Source organism: Sinocyclocheilus anshuiensis, unplaced genomic scaffold (genome assembly GCF_001515605.1).
Source record: "Sinocyclocheilus anshuiensis isolate Anshui unplaced genomic scaffold, SAMN03320099.WGS_v1.1 scaffold1069, whole genome shotgun sequence".
Lineage (NCBI taxonomy): Eukaryota > Metazoa > Chordata > Actinopteri > Cypriniformes > Cyprinidae > Sinocyclocheilus > Sinocyclocheilus anshuiensis.
The window spans coordinates 390,186-417,839 of NW_015557150.1; the positions used below are offsets into that span (position 1 = coordinate 390,186).

At 42.6% G+C, this 27,654-nt stretch overlaps 1 protein-coding gene across 1 annotated transcript; it reads left to right on the forward strand.

The window, feature by feature from the left end:
* The first annotated feature begins 3,689 nt into the window (after positions 1–3,689).
* rps6kl1 (ribosomal protein S6 kinase-like 1) lies at positions 3,690–27,654 on the forward strand. The gene is made up of 11 exons (XM_016473310.1): positions 3,690–3,747; positions 6,244–6,550; positions 19,413–19,537; positions 19,811–19,903; positions 20,052–20,099; positions 21,264–21,396; positions 23,354–24,574; positions 25,624–25,713; positions 25,823–25,905; positions 26,112–26,207; positions 26,801–27,654. The coding sequence occupies exons 2-11, from the start codon at positions 6,415–6,417 to the stop codon at positions 26,921–26,923; spliced, it is 2,148 nt and encodes a 715-aa protein (XP_016328796.1). The 5' UTR covers positions 3,690–3,747; positions 6,244–6,414; the 3' UTR covers positions 26,924–27,654.

Sequence of the window (27,654 nt, forward strand, 5' to 3'; positions counted from 1 at the left end):
TAAAGCTTGTGGAATGTTCCGCTCTATGACGTAATAGTGCGGCTAAACCCCGCCTCCGCAGAAGAAGATCAACTCCTGCTTCTACATCACTGCCTGTTTAGTTTAGTTTAGTTTAGTTTAGTTTAGTTTAGTTTTATTTAAAGTTTGACATGACAGGATATTGCGACACAAAACCCTGAAATGTGTCAAACATACACATACTCCAAGACAATCATTACTTAGTATAAAACAGATAACTGAAGATAACTGATAAAAAAGATAACTGATATACAAGCATAATAAATAAAATTAAAAAATTTGCTAATATATATATATATATATATATATACACATATATACATACACACACACATACATACACACACACATACACACACATACACACACACATACATACATACACACACACACACACACACACACACACACACACACACACACACACACACACACATACCCTGGTCACTATTGCTTTGTTATTACAGATCGTTTGAGATGTACTGAGTATTTATGCTTTTTAACCCTAAATCACAGCAGGGTCCATCTGTGAAGGATGTAAGCTGTCAAACATTCATGCAGATTTTTAAATATGCAAAACTGTTAGCCAATCATAGCGGTGGGCGTTTACTTCCGAGTCTACAGTCTGCCACGCCTATTCAGACGGAGTGTTCTGATGAGAGGGGGTCAAAACAGGACAGAAAATAGCCTGTTACTTCTAAATTATGATGTTTTTTTGATGTAAAATTCTTGATAACATTATAAGTGGAGCAGTACAAAGTAATAATAAAAAGGGCAGTTCATGACCCCTTTAATGAGCTCCGCTTGCTGTTCTGCATTTGGGTTCTGTTTGCAAAACATGATAGAAGCATCCGAATTAGCACCGGTAAGCTTCTGCTATTCAGTAGTGCATTGTGTGTGTGTGTGTCTGTGGAGTGTTTGCACAAGCATTGCTAGTGAGTCAGTTTGCCTCTTTTAGTAAGATATTAAAATGTCTAAGTGTAAACAAAAATCAGCAAATGAGCGGCGCTTCAGCCTGTGTGCTCCCCCATGTCCCCGCTTTATTACTGATGGGGACACATATGATCTGTGCGTCGCTTGTTTGGGAGGTTGCTGTGCCCAGTGTAAGCAGCTCCCGCCACATGTGCTCTGCTCCCGCCTGGCCTTGTTTGATGAAAGCGGCCAGATTCGCGATCCTCTTTGCTCCGATCCCGCTGCGGCTGAGGCTCAGCATAAGCTGTTGTCATAGGGATCGCAGGTGGATTTAGCAGAGGGATCTGAGTGGATGAGAGAAGTGGATCTATTTGCGTCACAGGAAGCAAAACACTGTCTGCTCTGGTTCTCCCTCACGCATTTAGCTCCTACATCGCAGATGTGGCGGAGGCTTCGTCTGTACCCTTTTCCCCCAATCGCTCTGCTACCGGGAGTTCTGGAGAGTGTACGCAGGGACGGGGTTGGTCAATAACCCCATTCTGGCCGGCCCGAGTGTGGTTCTCGGACCTTGTGTCCCTTCTCGACGGCTCTCCCTTGGAGATTCCGATCAGGAGGCCTTTTGGCTTTAGCGTCGGTCAAGCGAGTGGGTGATCTGCAAGCGCTTTCAGTCAGCGCTTCCTGACTTGAGTTTGGGCCTAATGACTGTAAAGTCTTCCTTAAACCAAGACATGCCTATGTGCCTCTCCACTCCGTTCAGAGCACAAGTCATCACCGTTCTAGCTCTTCCTAATTCAGAGGATGAGCAGGGTCCTAATTTGCTCTGCCTGGTTTGGGCCCTTAGAGATTACACAGAGCGCTCTAGACACTTTAGGCATTCAGAGCAGCTCCTTTTATGATTCGGAAGCTGCTCTTAAGGGCTGCCAGTTACGAAGCAGAGACTATCCCACTGGATGCTAGATGCTATAGCCCTGGCTTACACCTCAGCGGACTTACAGAGTCCGGTTACTAACATAACCTCGGTTCCCTGAGAACAGCAGGAATGAGCATTGCGTAGACTGCCGTGCTATAAGGCTGCACACAAGTCGATGACTGTTGCTATCAGTCGAAAGATTCTGATGAAATGGCATTCTTACATAGGCTTACTTGAGTATCAGAGTAAACAGGAGTTTCCCCAAAGCATTTCACGCAACACTAGTTCCCGTTATTCTCAGGGAACTGAGGTTACGTTAGTAACCAGAGCCAGAGAAAAAATATGAATAAATCAATGCATATCTTCTACACTATATATCACATGACACAGCCAAAGCCTCAGCGTGATTAAACGCTTGGCTTTCTTTATGTTTTGAGCTAGAAAACCATGAATGGAATACAAGATGTAGACACTATGTGGAGCAAGATGAAAAATACAGATCTATTTAAAATATTTAACATGGCAATTTACTTCCGGCAGTTATATTTATTTTCATCCGTAAATTTAGTCTACAGTATCCATACTAACTTTCTATATTGACAGGGACAAAATTAATTGAAAATCATTGCAGGGCACGTAAACAAAATTAATGCTTTTCATCATTATCTTGTATTTTGTTATGTTGTATTAAAAAAACTATGTTGTATTAAACAAAATGATTAACAAGGTTAAATGGGCGATATGTTTCTACACAACATATACAAGATTGCCAAACACTCCCCTAAACAACATGAAAGGCAAAAACATTCCAATAATCTATAATTATTTATATATCTATAAATAATTACAGGGAAAAATAGATTTTTCCAACCTGCAGAAATATAGCAAGAAATATAAAAATCTATGAACCCCGTGTATGATATGGAATGAATCATGAACTTACAGATGTAAAAAGTGAACAGCATTTTGCATTAAAAAGCTGACTCACAAACAAGATCAAAGCAACGTATGAGGAACACACTATCTCTTTGTACCCAATTTACCCCTAATGAGTGCATAAAGCTATAGAAATAATATAATATAGATATTAGTTCTTTTTGAAAGGATATACCGCTGTCACGTATAAAGAACTTAAGAAACTATGCTTCTAAATATGATTAGTTTTTTAGCACCGTTTTTTATTTTTTTTTGTTGAAAATAAGATATGTACTGATATTATGAACCAAAAAAGAGAGAAAAAAAAATGCTAAATCAAGCATTAAAAAATAATAAATAATAAAAGACAAAATACATTTTATGGGTGTCTGCAATTCAAAATCATCACAATAAAATACACACACATAAATAAATAAATAAATAAATAAATACATGCATTCACCACAGCTTGCTTGCGTGCTTGTTTTCTATATTAGTGTTTTCTATGTTGGTCTAAAAGGAAACTAGGCTATTTATCATATTCTTCAGTGAATTTTGTCCTGCAGACAATATCATCATATTTTGAGAATAAAGCACAACAAAACAATAAAGCACACTGAAATATTTAGAGAAGAAATGATCAAGGCAGATTTGACCTGAAAAAGCTTGATTTGTGGTCTCAGGACAAGAGTATTTTTTCAGAAATGTCAGTTTTATGTTGTGATATTAATGTTGTTTTTTTCCCCCACACGTGTTCTATGCTGTCATTCATGCAGTTGATTAATTACAAGTTGTGCTGCCCTAAACAAAGCTTTAATATTTACAGCATTTTGCTACTGTGTAACGAAGAGTTAATTACCGCATCCAGGGTGGGATGCGGCGTGGTGACGTCACGGGGTGACCTCATGCTCCGCCAATAGGAAGCGCTTATTGTTTGGTCTTCCTGATGCTGACAGCGGATGCTGAGGATGAGAAGGGGAGTCTCGCGCACGGTTGGTTTTCTCTTCATTATGTAATATTAGTGCTAGTGACGCGTGCTGAATGATCCCCGCTCTGTCATTCAGGCTCTGCCTCACACACAGGCACCGTTTAGTAACGGTACAGTAAGTGCAGTGTAAGATCATCGTCGTCACCGTGAAATAACAGCTGGGGTCAGGCGTGACGTCACAGGCTTCATGCGTTCATCTGATCTATGATCTGCTAACTAAACCTTCAGTACCACACAACATACATCAGCTGTTCAAATGCATGTGGGATCTCCGGGAGAAAGACGAGTCTCTCAGCTGTTCTGGTGTATGTATCATGTTTTGATGACTGTGTCTCGAGCTTAATTGTGAGTGTATTTTACTGCAGTATTTATAGTATTTTTTTAAGTTTGCACTGGTAAATTATGTTAAGTGAACAAGCTTGTTTTTTCGCCTACTTTCACTTTCATTTGACAAAAACTGCCTGAACAGGTTTTGGAAACACTGATGCTATTTATGGCACGGTGATTTATTTACATATTTAGTCTCTGATGTGTTTTATGGCACATCATCACCTGCTCATACTTTGGTCAATATTTGCCAGTTCATATACAGTGTTATATTAGTATCATTTAAATACTATTATATATTTTTTTGTTTTATTAAGGTTTTGTTTTTAGTTTATTTAGTTTTAGTCATTTTTATATTTTAACTCAAACTGTTTAGAAAAAGAGGAATGTTGCCTTGATTAGCTGATATAAAATGTGAGTTTAGTTTTTTTTTTATTTTTAAATTTTATTTATTTTTTATTTTATTGTTGTACTGCAGCAAGAAAGTTTGTGACATTTTACCTGGTAAGTTTTGTTGTTTGACTGATATCATATAGAGTTACAAATAATACATATCTTGTTCTGATCTTCTGTATTCTTTCACGTTGCATGTCTGTTGGCAGTGGACAGTGATTAGGTAGCTTTAGGTAGGAATTAAGCCATCAGTACAGCAGTATTTGTTTCTTCTTTATTTTAAGCTGCCTTCTGTATTGTGTAAAGCGCTGTAAATAAAATGGACTTGCCTTGATGTGCTTTGTTAGGAGAATTAACATTACAGGATCGCATTCATTCTCAGAAAGCACTGTATCTCACACAGTCTCTGTTCTTCTGCGATATAGGGTGAACATGAACTTTTTTGGGGTCTGGTTTTAATCAGGTTAAAGCCTCGTCCGCACTGGAGGCCCGTGAGAGACTTTGATCAGATGGAAACACTGAGTCACATGACTGTTTTATGTGACAGGTCTCAGGGGCAAAGGTGAGTCGTAGTGCATTATGTTCATTTTTACAAATGTTGTAAAACGGATCGGTCAGACTCTAGATTCTGATTGGATTCTAGCGGGCGCAATGGAGAATGCTCCTGGCATGACCGGTGTCTGAAGCATGAATCTGAACACAACAATGAACTTAACATTGGCAGGTGGCAGCTTATGACGTCACATCTGGAGCAGCCACGTTCAGCTCGCGTCTGTTATCTTAGAGTTATCTTACTGAGGCCCCCGCTCTCTGGAGCTCCGCTAGGATAGCATTGCGAGTAGTAGGCTCTCTGTGAGCCTCCTTGCATGGTATTCTGAGCGTGGGATATCGTTAGTCTCCTCTCGATTTAGAGTCGTCATGCTGAGGCTCTCTGGGGGATGCAGGGTCTCACTCCCCTTCTCAGGGAACCATGGTTACATGCATAACCTGAGACCTTTTTTTTTTCTCACACTACTGTAAACTGCAAGATATAAATTTTTATCTTGCAATTCTGATTTTTTCCTCAGAATTATAAGTTTATATCTTGAAATTGCAAGTTCATATCTCGCAATTCTGATTTTTTTTTACTCAGAATTATGAGTTATATCTTAAACAATTGAGAGATTATATCACAATTCTACATTTTTTCTTCTCAGAATTTTACGTTTATATCTGGAAATCGTAAGTTCATGTCTCGCAATTGTGACTTTTCTCTCAGAACTTTGAGTTTATGTCTTGAAATTGCGAGTTTATATCTCGCAGTTATGACTTTTCTTATCAGAACTAAGAATTCAGGGAAAAAAAGGGTCAGAATTACGAGATGTAAACTTGCAATTCTAATAAAAAAGACACAATTAACTTTTTTATAATTATATTATATGGCGGAAATAAGCTTTCAGACATTCTAAATCAATGTAACAAATTGTGGCAATTTTATTTATATATTATATGACATTAATGGTAATTCAGAGTGCTTTATATAAAAATAGTTTATATAATCATATTCATAACAGATGTTCATAACAAAAATACAATTAGCAATAAAAAAGTAAAAACATATTTAAAATATAATTAAAAACAAGAACAGTAAAACAGACGTGTGTATGTTTCATACAGTATGTGGCACATTTTCATACAGTACATACCACAGCACCACCTTAACTAATGAATACATGTCTGTAAAAAGCTGATGTTTTGTGCATAATGTGGTGATTGTGTATTTTGGCTCTGTGTTGCACAGGTGGACACTGGCCTCACTTCACATGTGTGTGAATGCAGGAGAGACGAGGGGCTGCTGGGAGGGTCTTTAATGACCAGAGATGTGCCACTTCACAAGTGATTTCACAACTACAGATCCAACACCTGGCTCTGGTTCCTGTGGACGCTTGTCCTCTCCAACTGACTGACAAACATGGCAAAGAAAGACTATCTACTAGATGCAGCCCAACAGATTCGAATGGCACTGGACCGAGAAGTCAATGAAGACTATGAGGCGGCATTCAGCTACTATAAGAATGGAGTCGATCTGCTGCTCAATGGAGTTCAAGGTAAATTAACACTTTACTGTTACGTCCTCTGGGCATATGGCTGCTGTTACAATGCCAAAATTGAAATGTCATCAAATTATATAGCGACTGAAAATTACAGACAGTGTGAAAAACTGATCTTTAAACACTTTTGGACGTGGAGTTTCACTGATGCTGAAAAACACTTTTGGCCACATGTATTCAGTCAACCACACTGTAAAAACTAATTTGTTGACTTAAAGTGCAAACTCGTTGCCTTGATTCACTTCTAATTTAGTTAAATAAAAATATAAATGGATCATTAAATCATTGACTCACTCGATTCGTTAAAAAGCAGATTAATTCAGGAAAGAATCATCACAGTGTTGCTCTGAGATGCACAACAGTTTTGCTCCGGCTTTGTTTGGAACTGACAATATTGTGTATAAAATGTAACTCACTCAATTCATTTCTTGTTTGTTGAATTTCTGTTGTATAAAATTAATATCACATTGGCCATCGCACACACGTGCTGATATTAGGGAGATTGCATTCTTGCTTGTGTGGCATGAGCCTATCATATTTTAAAGGTATAAAAAATTGCGTTCTGATTGGCTAATCGCCGTTATTTAGTTTGTAAATTATCATACGTTTTGAATTTTCAACAACAATTTGAGTGTGTGTGAATATATATTCACTGTATATATAATATACTGTGGTACCATTGGCCAAGAAACCTTTGGAACTTAAAAAAAAATTTAAATAAATAATAATAATTAAATTTGTATTTATAAAGCACTATAAAACAACAGTGGTTGACCTTTGTGCTGAACAATATCATTTAACAGAAATCAAAATACATAAAAATAATGTGACAAGACAGACAAACAAATAATCATTTTGAATAAGCCCCTTTTGGCTCATACACTATAAGACTTGTCTAAAAGATAGGCTTTTAGTTTTGCTTTAAAAAGTGTTTCTGTTGCAATTGTTCTAATAGAGATCGGCTTGTTCCACAGTTTAGGGCCGGCTATGGCAAAAGCCCGGTCACTGTTTTTCTTCAGCCTAGATCTAGGGACCAAAAAGAGTTTCTGATTCAATGACCTTAGACATCTAGCTGGGGTGTGTAAACTCAAAAGGTCAGAAAGATACAAAGGTGCCAGTCCATTTAAAACCTTAAAAACAAAAAGTACAATTTTAAACCCTATTTTAAAATGGACTGGTAGCCAGTGCAAAGAGAGTAGGACAGGGGTAATATGTTCGTATTTGTGAGTGCCAGTCAAAAGTCTAGCAGCTGCATTTTGTACTGTTTGTACAAAGTAGTTAGTGGTCTAGTCGAGATGAGATAAAAGCATGTATAACTCTCTCAAACTCAGCACAAGTTAAAAAACTCTTCACCTTAGCAAGGAGTCCAAGCTAAAATAAACTTGATTTAACTACTGCATTTACTTGCTTATCAAAAGCCAAAGCAGAATCAAACACAACACCTACATGTTTTACAGAGGGCTTGATATATGCGGCCAGATCACCCAGCACTTGCTGTATGTTGGCAGATACAGCTAAAGGTCCGAACACATTAGCCTCAGTCTTACTCTCATTGAGGTTCAAAAAATTAAGAGACATCCAAGCTTTAATATCAGACAGACAAGCAGTTAAATCACTCAAACCCTGGTTGTCATTTTGCTTAAAAGGCACATAAATTTGAATGTCATCAGCACAACAATGAAACGACACTTTGTGCTTATTAAAATTGAACTCAGCGGGAGCATATACAAAGAAAATAAAATGGGGGCAAGGATAGAACCTTGAGTAACTCCACAAGTCAAAACTGATTTAGAGGATGAGCACCCATCCACACAAACTGAGAAAGTTATATTGTTCAAATGGGATTTGAACCATTCTAGGGCAGTACCAATAATACCCACACAGTGTTGAAGATGGGAAATAAGAGGGGCGTCATGCATTCATTATTTTTGAGGGGGCACGAGTGGCGGGGGGGGTGCGCTCAATGTGACATACAGCAGCCACGATAGGACTGTATAACTGATATAGGCATATGTTTTATTTATTTATTTTTTACCTTTTCATTTGAAATATTCCCAATCAGGAAATATCTAGATTCTCAAATATGTGTAATTAAATGCGTTTTGCACCTTTATAGATTATGTTATTTTATCTATAATGGGTGATGGGCAAAGTAGACTAATAGTGAAATCTATTAACTACACATAAAAACCCATCTTTAAGTACCAGATATGGGTGTCATGCGGCATGCCGTAAAAAAATATTTTTATACGACTGACGTTGTATTTCATGTGAATTTAATAACAATATTGTAAGTTACTAATTAGCCTATAACACTTTCATTTTACAGAGAGCAAAGAAAATGTACATTATCAAAGAACATTTTAATTTAGTCTAGCCAGAGTTCAGGCACTCTCAAAAACTCCCATTTAAATCACTGCAGCTGTTTACACTGTGAAATGAATATCTTACTTGCATTCTTACTCACATCTGCACTTGGTTGTTTCTGATGAGAGAATTCGCCAGAGAATTCAGTCAGCGAGCGAGTGAACAAAACACTGCGTTTCAGCGATGACTCATCTGAACACCTATGATTGGCCATTGCATTCATAAGCTCAACAGAATCATGTGTGATTGGTTATAATGCAGCGCTGTACAAACGCGTCTGTCTCTGGCTCAGCGCCAGCCAGCGAACGCAGATTTGAATTTAGCAGCTGATGATGTGCCGCACTGAACGATCTAATCACACCGGTGTGATTGCATCAAATATAAAAAATATTATTCTGCTATTTGTTGTCTTTTGGAAGCTGCATTCAAAATCCACCTGGCTCAGAAATCTGAGGGGGCATGACGCCTATGCTGTGGTCTACTGTGTCAAATGCGCTCAAATGTGCTTAAGTCTAAAAGCAAAAGTACTACAGAGTTACCAGTATCAACTTATAGCAAGATATCATTTAATACTCTTAAAAGGGCAGACTCAGTACTGTGATGTTTCCTAAACCCTGACTGAAAAGTTCTATTTTTTGTCTTTTGGAAGCTGCATTCAAAATCCACCTGGCTCAGAAATCTGAGGGGGCATGACACCTATGCTGTGGTCTACTGTGTCAAATGCGCTCAAATGTGCTTAAGTCTAAAAGCAAAAGTACTACAGCGTTACCAGTATCAACTTATAGCAAGATATCATTTAATACTCTTAAAAGGGCAGACTCAGTACTGTGATGTTTCCTAAACCCTGACTGAAAAGTTTCAAACACACCATTTTAATCTAAATAACTTAGCGTTTGATTAGAAACAACTTTCTCTAAGATTTTAGTGATAAAAGGTCAATTGGAAATAGGCCTAAAATTGGATAACACAGTCACATCCAAATTTTTGTCGTTTTAAGAGAGGTTTGACTCTTGCATGTTTAAAATATTCTGGGACAGTCCCTTCAAAGAGACTCTTATTTATTATAGACAGGATACAAGGCCCAATAACATCCAAAACCTTAATGAATAAATGTGTTGGAATAATATCAGCTGAAGACATAGTGGGTTTTAATTGCTTAGTAAGTTCTTGAAGAGAATCTTTAGAAATTGGTTAAAATTCACAGGCAGGAGGGACCGAGGGATCATAATCTACAGGGATAATAAGCTGTCTGATATCACTTATTTTATTTGTGAAGTATCTAAGAAAACTTTCACAAGCTATAGCTGATTTATCATAGTGAAAATTTATAGTGGAAAAAAATTCAATTGGCAATTTCTTGATATGATGTCAGAGAAATATTTAGATTTAACTGCTTTCACAGCTTTTTGATAGCTGTCAGAGAAGTACGTAAGATTTCAAGAGACACATGTAACTTGTCTTTTTTCCACTTGCATGTTGTCCACTCTGCAGGCCGGCATACTCGTTTCAGTGCCCACTTAGTGTTGTTTAACCATGGTTCCCTATCTGTCGGTCACTACGAGTTATGTCGAACGACATATGGGGTCTCACTTGGGAGGCCAATCATCTCTGAGTTTAAGAGAAAACGCCAATGAAAACTGGCTAGTGGATTTTGCATACCTGACCCACTCCCTGTGCATACGGGTATAAATAGGCGACAGGTGCATCCACTCTTCAGATTTTTGCTTTGGAACCGAGTGGTTGTATGAAAAGCTGTTATACTCCACAAAGCCATTCATCTGCTGTGTGTCGGGAAGCCGTTCTGGTTGGCGGTACGGCGCGAACAGCGGTGTCCCTTTCAGCGATTCCCCTGGGCGCTTCAACTAAAAGAGCAGATTTCCTAAAAGAGCAAATCACGGACGATTAGCGTCTTTTTAAAGACGCCGTTTCGTCCGTGTCCTTCTGGATGCAGTCGTTTCCTATCCTCTGACAACGGCCACGAGCGTTGTCTTCTGTGTCTGGGCATTCAGCATAGGGATGTTCCGATCTGCCTTTTTCACCTCCGATACCGATTCCGATACCTAGGGTTCAGTATTGGCCGATACTGATACAGATCCGATACCAGTGAAGTCTTTTTCCCTCATTTAAATAAATATAGAATTTATATATCTCTGTGTTCTTTTAACAGTTTTACATTTCAGTTACTGTGCACGTTAAAAATAATTTATAGTATTTTCTACGCCCGTCTGTTCTCACAGACACACGGTAGCAAGTAACAAAACAACATTAAACTCCGGCAAGAAGATAAAGTCCTTTTTGCAAAATCATAGACATGTATTTACAACAAGTAGGTCTCCGGTAAACTGGGAGAAGAGCAGAGTAAACTTATATAGTTATCCACACAATCTGTATATGATATCAATAAAAACATGTCGTCAGATTATATTTTTAAGGATGATTATTGCCGTTTCCATAGACATCAGCGTGTATTTTACAAACTGTAAATGTATGGTTTTGCTAGTACTTATGTGTATTTAAATGTCTGAAACCTAAAATAAGCATTATATGGTTGAAAACACTGAATATTTGTGATAATATGACAAGCGCTCAGCGCGTCCAATCTGGCTCCGCGCCAGCCAAAGCGCGAAAGCGGATTTGAATTCAGCGGTTGATGACGTGGCGCACTGAAAGTTCTAATCACACCGGTGTGATTGTATGCTCCAGGGACCAGCCAAGACTGATCACACTGGTGTAATCGTACGCGTTAAAGGGTTAAGCTATCATATGGCTTCAGAAGTAACACAGAATAATATTTTTTCGCACAATCGAAAAAAAAAAAAAAACAATCTCGGATTTACATCGGCCCTCTCTGACCGATACCCGATCCGAGGAAAATGGCACTATCGGAGCCGATACCCGATATGAATATCGGATCGGCGCATCCCTAATTCAGCACGCTGAAGACGCATTCGTGGATGGTTCATGCCCGCGCTGCGATCGCGTCTCTCCGTTCTTAAAGGGAAAGGAGCAGACCCCTCTGTCACTACCCGTCCCGGTTTCTCTGCCACAAGCAGAGGACCGCCGGCTAGTGCTCTGGGAGATTTGAGGGTGACAGTGAGAGCTTCTCCGCCGGGCCACGCCCCACGGATCTCTCACCCCTTCTGCAGCAGGCCGGCGCGTCGAGCCCCACGCAGGAGAGCGGCGCCCCCCGTGTCGCATCCGGCCGCTAGATTCTCTAGGAAGATGACGAAGCGGCCCTGACACGGGCAACCCGGAGATGTGGGAGACTGCTCTTCTGGAGGTGCTGAGGACAGCACCGGTCCTTCCCCCAGAGGAGGGCCGGGCGGGGAATCTTTTTCTTTCTGTTCCGCCATTCGCTCGATGGCCAGCGGCAACCACATTGTCAAAGAAAGAGCAGTTTCCTTTTCCTCTGGGTTGCTAGGCTCGTGGGTTGACAGTGAGCGACGCACCACTTCCTCACTCTCACCCACGACGCCCCCTGTTGCCAGTGGCCAAGCGGTCGCGGTTCGGAGATGCAACGCCTCCATGCGTCTATTCGGTCTGCCACCGGGGGATCAGATGTCGATTGCAGCATCGGGTAGTTGTGGACAGCCCCTTTTACGGCCAGAAGCCGCTCGTCTCCTTCCTTCGTCCCCACTACCCTCAATGGCGGGGCGGCTGGGGGTGCGTCGATATTCCCCAGGTGGAGAGAGCGATTGCGGTGCACCTGTGCCTGCAAAACGCCGCCACTTGGAGGAATTGTCCAAGTCCCCCAGAGGAGGGCCGGGCGGGGAATCTTTTTCTTTCTGTTCCGTCATTGGCTCGATGGCCAGCGGCAACCACATTGTCAAAGAAAGAGCAGTTTCCTTTTCCTCTGGGTTGCTAGGCTCGTGGGTTGACAGTGAGCGACGCACCACTTCCTCACTCTCACCCACGACGCCCCCTGTTGCCAGTGGCCAAGCGGTCGCGGTTCGGAGATGCAACGCCTCCATGCGTCTCTGGCCAGTCCCTCCGGGGACACGGGGAGTTTTGCTGTACGCGATGCCTTCTGGGCCACTCAGCACAACTCCCCATCGCTGAACCACTGCGGGTACGTCGACTGTCCCTTTGGTGCCACTCGTACGGAGTATCCGTCCTGCTGGCTTGTTTGGACGGTTCGACTCGGCTAGGCGATTCAGTTCGCCAGGCGACCTCCCAAGTTCTATGGCATTCTCGAGACTTCGGTGGCAGTCCGAGAGACACCTCTGTCTTGCGTGAGGAGATTGCTGTCCTGTTGGCGAAGGATGCAATCGAGCCAGTCCCTCAAGCTGAGATGAGAAAGGGGTTTTTCAGCCCTCACTTCCTCGTACCCAAGAAAAAAGGTGGACTTCGACCTATCTTGGATCAGCGAGTCCTGAATCGGGCCCTTCACAAGTTCCCGGTCAAGATGCTAACGCAGAAACGTATTATCAAATGCGTTTAATCCCAGGATTGGTTTGCAGCGATCGACCTGAAGGACGCGTACTTTCATGTCTCGATACGTCCTCATCACAGACCGTTCCTACGGTTTGCGTTCGAGTGTCGGGCATGGCAGTACAAGGTCCTCCCCTTCGGCTCCCTGTCCCCCGTGACTTCACGAAAGTCGCGGAGGGCGCCCTTGCCCCACAATGGGAAGTGAGCATCAGGATCCTCAACTATCTCGATGACTGGCTCATTATGGCCAGGTTGCGAGAGGAGTTGTGCGATCACAGGGACTTCGTGCTTCGGCACCTCAGGCAGTTGGGGCTTCAGGTCAACCAAGACAAGAGCAATCTCTCCCCTGTGCAGAGAATCTCTTATCTCAGTATGGAGTTAGACTCGGTGAGTATGATGGCACGTCTCACCAACGAATGTGCCCAGTCGGTGCTGAACTGCCTGAGTTCCTTCAGAGGCAGAACAGTGGTACCACTGAAACATTTTCAGAGGCTCCTGGAACATATGGCATCCGCAGCCGCAGTCACGCCGCTCGGATTGCTTCATATGAGACCACTTCAGCACTGGTTATACTCCTGAGTCCCGAGATGGGCATGGCGCCGCGGTACACATCGACTGCTTTGGCACATTAACTGTCTGGAGTTTTTGGCAGTGCATCTAGCCTTGCGGAAGTTCTGGCCGCTGCTGCTGGACAAGCAGATGTTGGTCCGAACGGACAACACTGCGGCTGTTTCGTACATCAACCGTCAGGGTAGTCTACGATCACGTCGCATGTCTCAACTCGACTGCCATCTCCTCCTCTGGAGCCAGACGTGGCTCAAATCGCTGCGCGCTGTCCACATTCCGTGGGAGCTCAATCGTGCGGCCGACGTGCTCTCCCCGGAAAATGGCGACTCCATCCCCAGACGGTTCAGCTGATCTAGAGTCGATTCGGGGAAGCTCAGGCTGTTTGCTTCCCACGAGTCTTCCCACTGCCAGTTGTACTATTCCATGACCCAGGCCCCCCTGGGCACGGATGCACTGGTACTCAGCTGGCCTCGGCTCTATGCAAGTATGCGTTTCCCCCAGTGAGCCTGCTCGCACAAACACTGTGCAAGGTCAGGGAGGACGAGGAACAGGTCCTTTTGGTTGCGCCTTACTGGCCCACCCGTACCTGGTTTTCGGAACTCATGCTCCTCGTGACATCCCCTCCCTGGCGCATCCCCCTGAGGAGGGACCTCCTTTCTCAGGGGCTGGGCACCATATGGCACCTGCGTACAGATCTCTGCAGACCTAAGTGACCTACCGCCAGCGGTGGTAGTCACTATTACTCAGGCCAGAGCTCCCACTACGAGGCATGCCTATGCTTTGAAGTGGAGTCTGTTCACAAATTGGTGTTCTTCTCACCGAGAAGACCCCCGGAGATGCTCGATTAGAGTCTTGCTTTCTTTCCTGCAAGAAAGGTTGGAGCGTAGGCTGTCACCCTCCACCTTGAAAGTGTATGTCGCTGCTATCGCAGCACATCATGATGCAGTGGACGGCCGTCCCTGGGAAGGCATGACCTGATCGTTAGGTTCCTGAGGTGTGTCATAAGGTTGAATCCCCCCTGATACTCTCCTGGGATCTCTCTGTTGTCCTGGCTGGACTCCAGAGGGGTCCCTTTGAGCCACTTGATTCAGTCAAGCTGAAGTTCCTGTCTCTTAAGACAACGCTCCTGATCGCGCTCACTTCCATCAAGAGGGTCAGGGACATCCAAGCATTTTTGGTAAGTGAAGAGTGCCTTGTGTTCGGGCCGGCCTACTCTCACGTTGTCCTGACACCCCGGCCTGGATACGTGCCCAAGGTTCCCACCACTCCCTTCTCCCTTCCGAGACCAGGTGGGGAACCTGCAAGTGCTGCCCCCGGAGGAGGCAGATCCAGTCTTGGCGTTGCTGTGTCCCGTAAGAGTACTACGCATATACGTGGACCACACCCTGAGCAGCTCCTTGTCTGCTTTGGAGGTCAGCAGAAGGGGAAGGCTGTCTCCAAGCAGAGGTTGGCCCACTGGATAGTAGATGCCATCGCCTTGGCCTACCAATCCCAAGGCGAGCCGTGCCACCTGTGGGTGAGAGCCCACTCCACTCGGATTGTTGCCTCCTCCTGGGCGCTGGCGCACGGCACCTCTCTGGCAGACATCTGTCGAGCTGCGGGCTGGGCGACACCTAACACCTTCGCGAGGTTTTACAACCTTCGTGTAGAGCCGGTTTCTTCCTGTGTGTTGGGTAACAGGTAATTGGCGGGAAGAACTAGCTTGGTGTCACACTTGCTGCGCCATTCCCCCTCACACAGAGATGTGAGCGCCTTTCTTCTCCCAGCAGAGTTCCCCGGTTGGCAAACCCTGGTCGAGCATCCTCCAGCACCCTCGGCAGTCAGACTTGGCGGAGCAGTCTGACGCCAGGCCCAGTACTGGTGTTAGCATGCCCAGAGTCCCGGTCAGCCCCTGTATTGGGCTAGGTGTCCATATGGGTTGATTCCCTTCGGGTAATCCCATATGTGTATTTCTCCATGGCAAGGTTTCCCTCTCGGTAAACCAGTGCCTTCCCTTGACAGACCTGCTCTGTCAGTCTCTCCTGGCAGTTGTTCCATCCCAACTCTAAGGTAGGACCTGCCTCAGAGACCCATTTCATATGTAGTACTGTCCCCTGGGTCGGTCCATATCAGTATCTCCACATGTCACCTCCCTATTGGTAGGATGTGGTCTCCGTAGCGACCTTTTCCCTTAAGGCTCGCTTCCCCATCGTTCTGCCAGGCTGAAAGAACAAATAGGAAAGATTTGAAGTAATCTTTCACTGAAGGTTGAAATCCTTTCCAAAAAAATTTTGTGGACGGAACAGCAGCATGGCCTTCTCCAGCAGCGATGTACTCACCGTTGGTCCTCTTCGGTACCAAGGTCAGGGAATTTGCGTTGGGGCTTTGGGAAGGTTACGACCTTAGCGTAGCTTTTGTGGCACGCCACGTCAGTGAATTTGCACTGGGGCTTTGGGAAGGTTACGACCTTAGTGTAGTTTTTGTGGCACGCCACGGCTTGTCAACAATTGCAGTGCCAAAGGGATGTGACGGTGTTCAGGTTGTGGCGTTTTCCATGGACCCCATATGTCGTTCGACATAACTCGTAGTGACCGACAGATAGGGAATGTCTCGGTTACGTACGTAACCCTCGTTCCCTGATGGAGGGAACGGAGACGTTATGTCCCCATGCCACAATCTTGAACCATTCGCTGTTGCCGGGACATGTTCTCGGCTCCTCAGCGTAAAAACCTTAAGAGTGGATGCACCTGTCGCCTATTTATACCCGTATGCACGGGGAGTGTCTCAGGTATGCAAAATCCACTAGCCAATTTTCATTGGCGTTTTCTCTTAAACTCAGAGATGATTGGCCTCCCAAGTGAGACCCCATATGCCGTTCGACATAACATCTCCGTTCCCTCCAGGAGGGAACGAGGGTTACGTACGTAACCGAGACGTTCAGCCTTAAATTTTTGTTGTCTTTTCCATAAAGGAGCTATAGTGTCTAAAATATCAGAGCAAGTAGAGTTAAACCAAATAAGTTGTTGTTCAGCATTTAAATTGTTGAAGGAAGAGTCAAAAGCTGACAGGCCTCCTTAACATATACAGATATATCCTCATTAACTGTAGTGTTAAAATATTAGACCAGAGTACAGGCTTGTGTACTTTGGAGATTTGACCTGAGAAAGAGCAAGTAAACATTATAGGCTTGTGATTGGAAAAGCTTAACTCACAGATTTCAAAATCACAGATAGAAAGACCATGTACCAAAACCAGGTCAAGTGTACTGTATGGCCCAGTGAAAGTGTAGGTCCTTTAACCATTTGGACCAAATCAAAAGAGTCAATAAGAATGATAATATCCTTTGCCAGGGGATTAGTATCAGAGCAAACATGAATATTAAAATCCCCAACAATCAAGAGTCTCTCAAACTGTGTTGCAATTCCTCCTAAAAATTAGCAAATTCATTGAGTGTTTACCAGGGCCATCTTGACCTGCGTTGACTCACCAACCGGCTGTGCCGCACGACTCAATGGACGAAGATTTCCGTGGTTAACTCCTCCTCGTCATGAACAAAAAGACAACCGGTACCGAAGAGAGTCATTTGAAACATTCGGGATTACTGGCTGAACACACTGATGAATAAACTCCAGGGATCACGACAAAATAAAACGGCCACTGTCCAACCCAAAAACAGAGTAATCCATGCAAGGATAGTGCGCCGGTAAACTTGCTAAACATAGTTTTAGCTTGACTGCAATTCCTCCCCGCTTTCCTTTCCATTGGCGACGTTTCCTCCCTGGGAAATCCCACGGCGAACGGCGCAAGCAGGCAGGTTTAGACGTTATAAAAGGTGGAGGTGGACATTTAAAATTAAATCCCCCAGAGCAGTGCTCGATAAAACTTCAACTGAGCTCCTTATATTTAGGACCATTTGATGGTCATACACCAACAGTGCACGAACAATTTGAGTCACAAAGGAGCTTAAACATAAAACAAACAGAACAGATAGCAGACGGCCAGCCATGAGCCATGAACAACGGTGCCATCTTGCCTCAATTGCCTCAATGGTAATTAAGTAATTAGGATGGACATGTAGATTATACATTTGTCACATTGAAAGAGTAGTTGAGGAGAGCATAACATCTAGATACATGCATAGACAGTAACCAACAAAAAAACTGAACTGAAACTCAAGGGCTATAAATACACAGAATAAACAAGACACAGGTGTGGAGGGAACGGTTAAGAACATACTTAGAATGCAAGGCAACCATGAAAACAGCAACTAAACCAAAGGAAAATCAAAGACGGAAATAAATAAACATCAAAATCATACTAGGAAACATTAAAACACCATGTAGCCTTTTTCAATTCATATTTTTCAATTAAGTAAACATTGCTTTGAAAGTCATAAGCCAGTAATAAAATGAAGAACAAATAAATGCATTACATGTAGTAGAACAAGAGGCAGGTCTATTAGTCTATTATCTATTTTGACACATTCTCCCCATTTCTTGCTATTGTTATCACTGTCAACCATCACAATTTTGAATTTGTTCCCACATTTAAATATCATATTCAAATTGTGAATGGATTATAAAGTGATCAAAGAGTGCTGCCTTTATAATCACCAAAGCTGTAAATCACTTAATTTCAGCGCAAGCTCACTGTCTGAGCTCCTGCAAAAACTCCAGTTATAATCATTAAAGCTGACTACACTGCACAATAAATCTCATATTTATGTTGCGTTTAGGGTTAATCCATCTCAAGTGGTCTGATGAAGGTTGCTTGACTCAAATCCTTCTTGTTGTTTATGGACCCTAAAAGTGGAACCCTGAGAACTCTCAATCATTTGGCATTAAATACTAAGTCTAAGAAACAAGGATATGCACCATGAACATGTACCTTGTAATGTGCACTAGAGATCAGCTTTTGTTCCAATGAACAAGAACCATCCTGAGCTGAGTCTGTAACCAAAATTTGTTGGGGACCATGACAGAAAGTCAGCTGCTGTGGTTAAACCATGTGAAATATATATAAAAAGCAATACCAAAACATAGAGGTACAGTAATTAGAGGAAGTGTTTTCAAAGCTCTGGAAGGCAACAGGTGCAATCCAACCTAATATGCAACATATTTTGCCTTACATATCAAACAAATGCTGACAAATGCAACTTACTGACTCCAACTCCATCTATACAGAAATATTAATTTGTGAATGAGGCGAAACATAATTTAATTCACAGCATGAACTATTATGGTTTGGAAAATGAAAACAAAAATGCTTGTATCCTGGGAACTTTCTGGGAAATGTATTTTTTGATCGTGAACATGTCTTATAAAATGGCATATTTTAGATTATGGTATGCATTAAGATTAAGGCTGGGCTTAGCAAAGGGCCAATCATAGATTTTCACACCAGTCTTATAAAATGGCATATTTTAGATTATGGTATGCATTAAGGTTAAGGCTGGGCTTAGCAAAGGGCCAATCATAGATTTTCACACCAATGCAGAGTTTTCTGTGTCTTACAGTGGATCCAAATAAAGAGAGACGTGAAGCCGTGAAACGGAAGACCACTCAATATCTGAAGAGAGCCGAGGAGATCTTCATCTCTTACTTACAGGACAACATTGCTAAAGGATCCACTCATTTAGGAGTAGGTGATGAGTGTGCATGACATCATATCTGTTTAGGCTTCCACTGAATATGATTTTCTCCTTTTGATTTGAGTTTGTTACTTTTATGGCCACACTTTAATGTAGATGAGTAGTGAGATGAGAAGTGAGCATCCTAAAGTGCCTTAAGTGGGCAATTCTTTGCTGCAATGTGAACCAGACTTTTGCCATAAAACAATATTCAGGCAGATATAACATACAGGCCATGGTCTGTTTATTTTTCTCTTGACACATGTTCTTTTCCTGGTCATCAGGGTTATAGTAGCTTGCGCTTTCGGTCGATCAGACATCTAAGTTCACCGGTGGAGGATCTGGCGATGTGCAAAGTCATTGGAGTCATTGATAAGGTATGTGTGAAATATCCGCTCCTCTCAGGCTCTTCATGGTTGGTTGACAACTAGTCAGACATTTCTCTATATTCCAGGAAGTTAAAGTCATTGGATGTGTAAAAGATATTTAAAAAGTCTTTTAGTTATAAATGTATGTCTTCAACAGGTGCTGACGGTTGAAAGTCTGATAAGCAAGGAGACATTTATTGTTAAGGTAGGCATTTGAGACAGAAGTATTGTAGCGTATGGATTCCTTTCAGAAATGGTCTGACCACACCGCTGTGTGAGTGCCTGCTGAAATCAGGCCAGCCAACTGGATCCAGCTCTGGGAATACACTTACGTCTTCTGTTATTACTGCGAGTCTGTTTGGATTGATCCTGTTAAAAGCTGCTGTGCCTGAATCGGAGTACAAACTCATCTCTGGTTACTGAAACCAGACACTTGAGATATTACGCTACAGCTTAAATAGATATCACAGAGACGGCTGGATAAAGGACAAAACAAAAAATGCTACATTTTAAATCAGCAGAAACTAAAGGAGATACAAAATGCTACCATGATGTTCAAATACTTTACAATTTCTAATAATAAATCGTTTTCATTATTAAAAGAAAGTCAACATTTTAATCCAGAAATCTCTTTATTTTTTTTAAAGAGAAATTCTGGAACCGCACTGTAACCGTCGTCTTATGGCGCTTTTCCACTGCATGGTACGGCACGGTACGGTTCACTTTTGGGGGGTTTTCCACTGGGTACAGTACCTGGTACTTTTTTTAGTACCACCTCGGTTGAGATTCCAAGTGAACCGTACCGTTACCAAAACGTGACGTGTAAACTCTGCTGATCACGGATTGGCCAGAGAGAATCGTCACTGCCTGCGTCACTGAACTTGCGACACAAACACAACAGAACCGCTAGATTTAAATCAGCACAGCCAGCGAAGGATCGAAAGTGGCTGTTTCATTGTCTGTTGAGGAAGTACAGACGTTCCTCCATTGATAGGAGAGGAGCGGATCCAGCGAAAGCTTGATGGGGCGACGCGGAATGAAAAAGTTTTTCAGGAGTCGTGGTAGTAGAGGCGGTGCAACTATAATGACATGTGAATAATCCCACCCACTCTAGCGATACTAAACTGCAGTGGAAATGCAAACCGAGCCGAGCCGTGCCATGCCGTACTGAGCCATGCCGAGCAGAGTCGTACCACGCAGTGGAAAGCGCCATTACAGTTACATTACCTTTTGGAGCATGCTTTGTGTCACAAGCACATTTATGCTGCCTTAAAAGGCTGTTTGAAGAAGCAGCTCACTAGGTTAAGGAAGAGAGCCGAATTTTAGTGTGTTACCTGTAAAACTGTGAAAAATTCTGCTTGCTGGACAGAGTCTACCGAAGTCGAGCTGGGAGAGTCGTGAGAGGTCGACCATCATTCCTCAGGGAGTGCCCTTCATGGTGAAGCTGCTAAAATACTATGTCAGTGAAGACACTGTGTTCCTTCATTTAGAACATGTTCAAGGTGAGTTGATTCAGGCTATTTCTGTAGCACTTTCACATTGTATATTGTTCCAGAGCAGTTTGACAGAATCCAAGACAAAAAGTGATAATAGCAAGGAAAAATGTCCTACATAGTTAATGAGGAACAAACCTTAAAAAGAACCAAGACTCTGCTGGGGAACCCAGTCTTATGAAATAAATTTGAGATTTGTCCTTGTTGAACAGATGGGGTTTCAGTCTGCACTTCAGATGAAAGTGTATTTGTGTCTCAAACATCACCCAGAAGGCTATTCCTGAGTTTCATATCCATATATGATAAGACCCTACACCCTCTAGCATAGACAGTTCATTCAGAAGCCTTGGTCCAGTGTTTCTCAACCCTGTTCCTGGATGCACACCAACAGTATGCATTTTCAAACTCTTACTAATCACACACCTGGTTCAACTCATCAGCCCATTAGTAGAGAGTATAAGACCTGAAATGGATGGGTCAAATAAGGGAGACATCCAAAATGTGTACTGTTGGTGTACCTTCAGGAACAGGGTTGGGAAACACTGCTTTAGTACAATGGCAGAGCCTTGCGGCACTCCTTTTTTAACCTGTGTGAGGTTAGACAATTTCTCATCAGATCATAGAGATAGTGATCTGATAGGAAGGATCTAAATCATACTAAAGCCTGTTCACAAATACCAACATGATTATCAACACAATTCCAAAAGAATAGCATACTCTACACCAGGTATGGGCAACTTCGGTCCTGGAGGGCCACTGTCCTGCATAGTTTAGCTCGAGCCCTAAACAAACACACCTGAACAAGCTAATCAGTAGGCTTGTTTGAGATGAGCAAAATCTGCGCAGAACCGATCACCGGTGATCACCGCGAGATGCATGCCGGTTAGAAAAGTGTCCGAAGGCTTGTTTGAGATGCGCCTCGCCTTGCCTGAAGTGTTGGTGAGAGTAGGCGGCTGCAGTGAGGGGAGGAGTGAAATAAGCGCAGTCAAGACGGACAGTTCTGCCCTCTCAAAGTGGAACAGATACCAACGAGATCAAAGGCAGATATCGCGTTATTCACACTCACGGGCTGTGTTGCTTATAAACATGATATAATTTCAGTTCTGATACTTTTATATGAAAATAAATATGATGAACAAGACACTTAAAGTGCTTGCTATTTAATTCCATACGAAAGGTGTATTTATCATCCATTTCATTTCAGGCGAGGCGAGGTGAGGTGCATCTCAAACAAGCCTAGTGTCTTCAAGATCACTAGAAAGCTACAGGAAGGTGTGTTTGATTATGGTTGGAGCTAAACTCTGCAGGGCAGTGGCCTCCAGGACCAAAGTTGCCCATCCCTGCTCTACACCAGGGGTTTCCAGTCCTAGTCCATGGAGGGTTACTATCCTGCAGAGTTTAGCACCAAACCCTAATCAAACAGACCTGAACAAGCTAATCAGTGTCTTCAGGATTACTAGAAAGCTGCTTGCCTAGAGTTGAGAACCCCTGCTCTACTGGACATTAGCCATCCAGTAGCAGAATTTTACACCCCTGTTCTGGAATATCCAAATCAGTACTAATGAAAGGGATGGGGCTAGAGTCAAGAGATAGAACTCAGGGAAAATGTTAAGCATTGCAGTTGCAGAGTTCAAACACGGGAATATTGTTTGTTCCACACACTCAGAAAAATATGTATATCGGGAATCTTCAAATCTTGTACTGGAGGTCTGCTATCCTGCAGAGTTTAGCTCTAACCCCGATCAAATTCAGCTGCCTTTTCATTTTCTAGGTGTATGATTAAGGTTAAACTCTGCAGGACAGTGGACCTCAAGGTCCAGATTTGAAGAACCCTGGTCCACCCTGATGTTTCAAAAAGTTGACTGGCCATAAGCTCCTCATAGTCACACAGTACTAGGAGAGCATTTGAAAGAGTGGCCCACATGCTCTCAATGGCATATAGTTTAACGGCTTTGCTTTTCTACAGGTGGTAGACTCTTTTCCAGACTTCACAGGGTCAGAAGTGAAGCAGTCAGGGAGCATCCAGAATGCTTTAGCCCCAACCAGCACAAGATCTATCTGAAGAATAGCTACACCCTCCCTGCTCTCCGTCAGGAGATTTACCTCAATGAGCATTATGGGAGAACTAAACCTCTTGAGAGTCCAGGCAGCCCAACTAAACAATGTCTTGAGAACTGTACAACTCACTCCTACTGTGAAGATTCAGGACGCCAACAGGGGGGTTCTCTAGGTTTGTATGCAACAAGGACAGATAATGAGCTTCCTTCTGTTGGTCTACCCAATGGTCTCAAGTCTTTACCTCAGGATAATATTCCTCTTCCCATTCATCCCTGTGTGATTGTGGACACTCGAGATCCTCTTGATGTCACTTCCGACCTTCTAGGAAACGATGTCCGCATTGAGCGCATTGACTCTTGCATAGATCTGAACAAAGCTTGGAATGCTTTGGAACCTGCTCAGGACTGTCTGAGTTTCACTGTACCAGAATCAAACTCAGATATTCTAGGATTCAGCATTGCATCTCAGATTACTTCAGCCTCTTTATTTGGTGAAAATGCGCAACCAACCCTTTGCAGCACGGTTGATGTTCTTCCACAGAGAGTGCGGATAGTTCCCAACACATCACATTTACCTCCACAAAACCAAGCATGTGATGGATTTCCTCATGAACAACGTGTCACTAACTGTAAACACAGTGGAAATGAACAGATTTCACAGTTCATGGCTGAATTGAGCAAAGTCAGTTCTCATCACAATCCATTTGAATGTACACCTCAAAAACAAGAAAGTATCTCTTTAGACTTTACAAAGATGACTTCTCGGGTAAACACTGTTGAAATGGCGAGGGAGGTTGGGAAGGAGGACATGGAGAACTGGCAGTTCTTCAACTCTTCATCTAAACAACCACAAGTTGGCATGATCTCCTGTCCGTCAGCACCTACCCCAAACAGCTCCTGTTGGAGTGAGACTGAACTAGAGCAGCAGGTGAAGGTGGACGGCTTGGGCCATCACCTCCAAATTAAGTCCAAGAACTTCAGTGCCAAATCGAAGTGGGGTAGATGGGGACTCCCTGAGGATGAGGTGCGACTGTGGGGGGCTCAGATTCTGTTGGCCTTGGAAAGTCTTCATGAGCAGGGCATTGTGTGCCAGGACCTCAACCCACGAAATATTCTACTCTGCAATAGTGGTACGTCTCCTGTTGCAAATTCTTTGGTTTGGGCTCTTTAACTCTAGTCCTGGAGGGCTACTGTCCCGCAGAGTTTAGCTCCAACCCTAATTAAACACATCTTAACAAGCTGATCATGGTCTTCAGATTTGCTAGAATGTTACAAGCAGATGAGTTTGATTGGAGTTGGAGCTAAACTCTGCAGGACAGTGACCAGAGTTGAAGATTAACAATTAAACTCAACAATTAAACAATAGCAGGGGTAGCCAACCCTGCTCCTGGAGGGCTACCATCCTGCAGAGTTTAGCTGAAACTTGCTCCAACACACCAGAAACGGCTAATCAGGGTGTTCAGGATTACTAAAAAGTTACCGGCAGGTGTGTTGGGACAGGCTGGACCTGAAGTCTGCAAGGAAGTGGACCGGGAGGATTGACTACTCTCTTAAATTTCATTGACAATGGGAGCATTGATATTTAACTCATCCTAAGTAGAATCTTATTTGGTTATCTGTTATAGTAAAGGAAATGTTCACCCAAAAATTAATTCTGTCATCATTAATTCACCCATGAAAAATGAGATGTTCACACTGATCTTTTCCATAAAAAGAAATGAATGGCGATTTATACTTTAAGACCCAAAAAGGGTAAAAATGCCGTGATTCAGTTATTAGAAAGGCAGATTTAACATAACCAATACTAGCCTTACCATCACTCCAGGATTGACATCATTATTGCTAAACTGGATTTACCTTTGGATTTACCTCAGGTCTTATTTGACTGCAAATGAGACTTGAGAGGTGCAGCAAAGAGGGAAATTTGTTGGTGATTAATGACTAAAATTTTAGTCCGTTCCTCATACAAAGCATCATATAACTTCAGAGGACTTGGAATAGAGGACTTATTGACTTGTAACATCTTTGACCTTTTCGGTGCTCAACAGTGTAAATCACCTTTCAGTTTCATCGTATGGAAAAAAGCAGCTTGGACATTCTGTCCAATATCTCTTTTTGTGTTTCACAAAACAAAGACTGTTAGTTTTTTCAAACTGTTGCTCAAACATATTGCACACAGGGGAGGCGTGTCTTACGTACTTTGGACTGTGGACAGAAGTTCAGCCCGAAATTAACCCGAAAGCAATGGAAGAGATGTACTGTGCACCAGGTGAACGATTTTTCACAGTCACATCAAACTGCAACAGTACATTTCTAACACATTCTGTTCTCTTGAGATTTAATAAGTAGTTGCATTTGTTTTTACTGATTTGGAGCAGAAATTGGAGGTGCGTCAAAAATCACAGAGGCATGTGATTGGTGGAGTCTTGGAGCTTTACTATATGAGCTTCTTACTGGCACGGTAAGCAGTTCCTTTTATTCCTGGTTTAAAATGAACAAACCCAAAACTAAACTATGAATGACAGAAAATTGTTCAAATTTCAGGCTGTTGAGTTATTATAGCAGTTCCCAAAAATCTACTACTTCAATTAAAAATACACAAACATCTTCTTGATCGTGTTGAGAGGAGACCATTGTTTTAATTTTTTCAACTCTGTTTCTCCGCAGCCATTGTGGCAGTGCCACCCTACAGGCATTCACCCTCATTCTCCGCTCCATATCCCAGAAGTCCTCAGCACTGCAGCCGCCTCGCTTCTCACTGAGGTAACTGCTCTCTCAATGCAAACTGATAGACAGGATGAACAAAGCTCGAGTGTTTACAGGGCAGCACTGCGCTGGGTTTGCTGGATTTTGTAAGCATTTTAGGAACCACTGTATTTAAAAAAATGCTTCTTGCAGGGAATGCTTTTTCTCTACTTTAATCCACCTCTGTATGCTCTTGGAAACAAAGAAAGTGCGTCAGATGGGAGCTTTCATAAAATTCTTGTAATTATGAGTTTAATGAAATGCATATTCATGGTAATTGTGACCGAACTTGAACGCAGCATAGCTCTTTGGGTTTTGGGTTTGGACCAGACAAGGTCAGAGGAGCCTTTTCCTCAATCCATGTGTCGTCTGATAGTGGCTAAGCTTCTTTCTCAAGTTCAACTTGACAATAAACACTTTAAACAGTTTCTTTAGCTTGACATGAGACCTTACTGTGTGTGTTGACTTCCAATTTATAATGCAGTTTGTTTGCATTGCATTCAAATGCATTCAAATCTTTTTTTAATGCATTTCATGCTTGTTTTCTATTCTATTTTTGCATTCACTCCATAGTAATGCTGCTGCTGTTTTCCTCTTCCTGTTTCCTGCAGCTGCTCCAGTTTGATGCGTGTTATCGTCTGGGATCAGGAGGCGGCGGCGTGAGCGACATCAAGTGCCATCCGTTCTTTAACTCCATCCCGTGGCTCACACTCAGCAGTTCACTGACGCCGTAGTGCCTTCTGGAAGTATTCATTTTCCATTTCATTATTCCGTTTGCTTCTGCCCGCTACACATTCGGAGTCTGAATTTCCCCTTTTTTAATTTAAAAGAGTACATTTATGAATGTTTTCCCCACTGAAAATATTTCACAATGAGTAACAATGTTGTGAATCTTTATTTAGCCATAATGCATAATAATGCATAATCCATAATGTGCTAATCTGAACATGGACTAAGAGTTTCAGATGTAATGTTTTTTGAAAGTGCATATATCAAGATATTCATTTTCAGCATCACTTGTGGGAGTGGAAACAACTCTATATTTTAATTTGACGGGCAGAAACAATGAAAGTGGGTGAACCTTTTGAGAAGCTCTGAAACAGATCACCGTTAAAAAGTCCCAAAGACCTCTGGACAGGAGGATTCATGGTTCATTGTTGTACTTTTACCACCATCTGGTGGCAGCAGGAGTAATTTCTCCACATCAGCAATTTTCTACACGCTTGCTGTGAAATCAAGGACAATTGTCTTCAAATGTCTGGAAAATGAAGTTCAGTGTCCCAGTTTTCACACACTTCCCACAGAAATGGACCTGCATGATGCTGCAGAGAGCAGACGGGTCGACCGGTGCACATTTGGGGCATTATTACTTTGCACAAATGCAATATTACTGAACACCATTCAGTCATGTGTTCTGTCCTCTCCATTTCTGATTGAATGTTTCTTATGCATTTGCATTGAATAA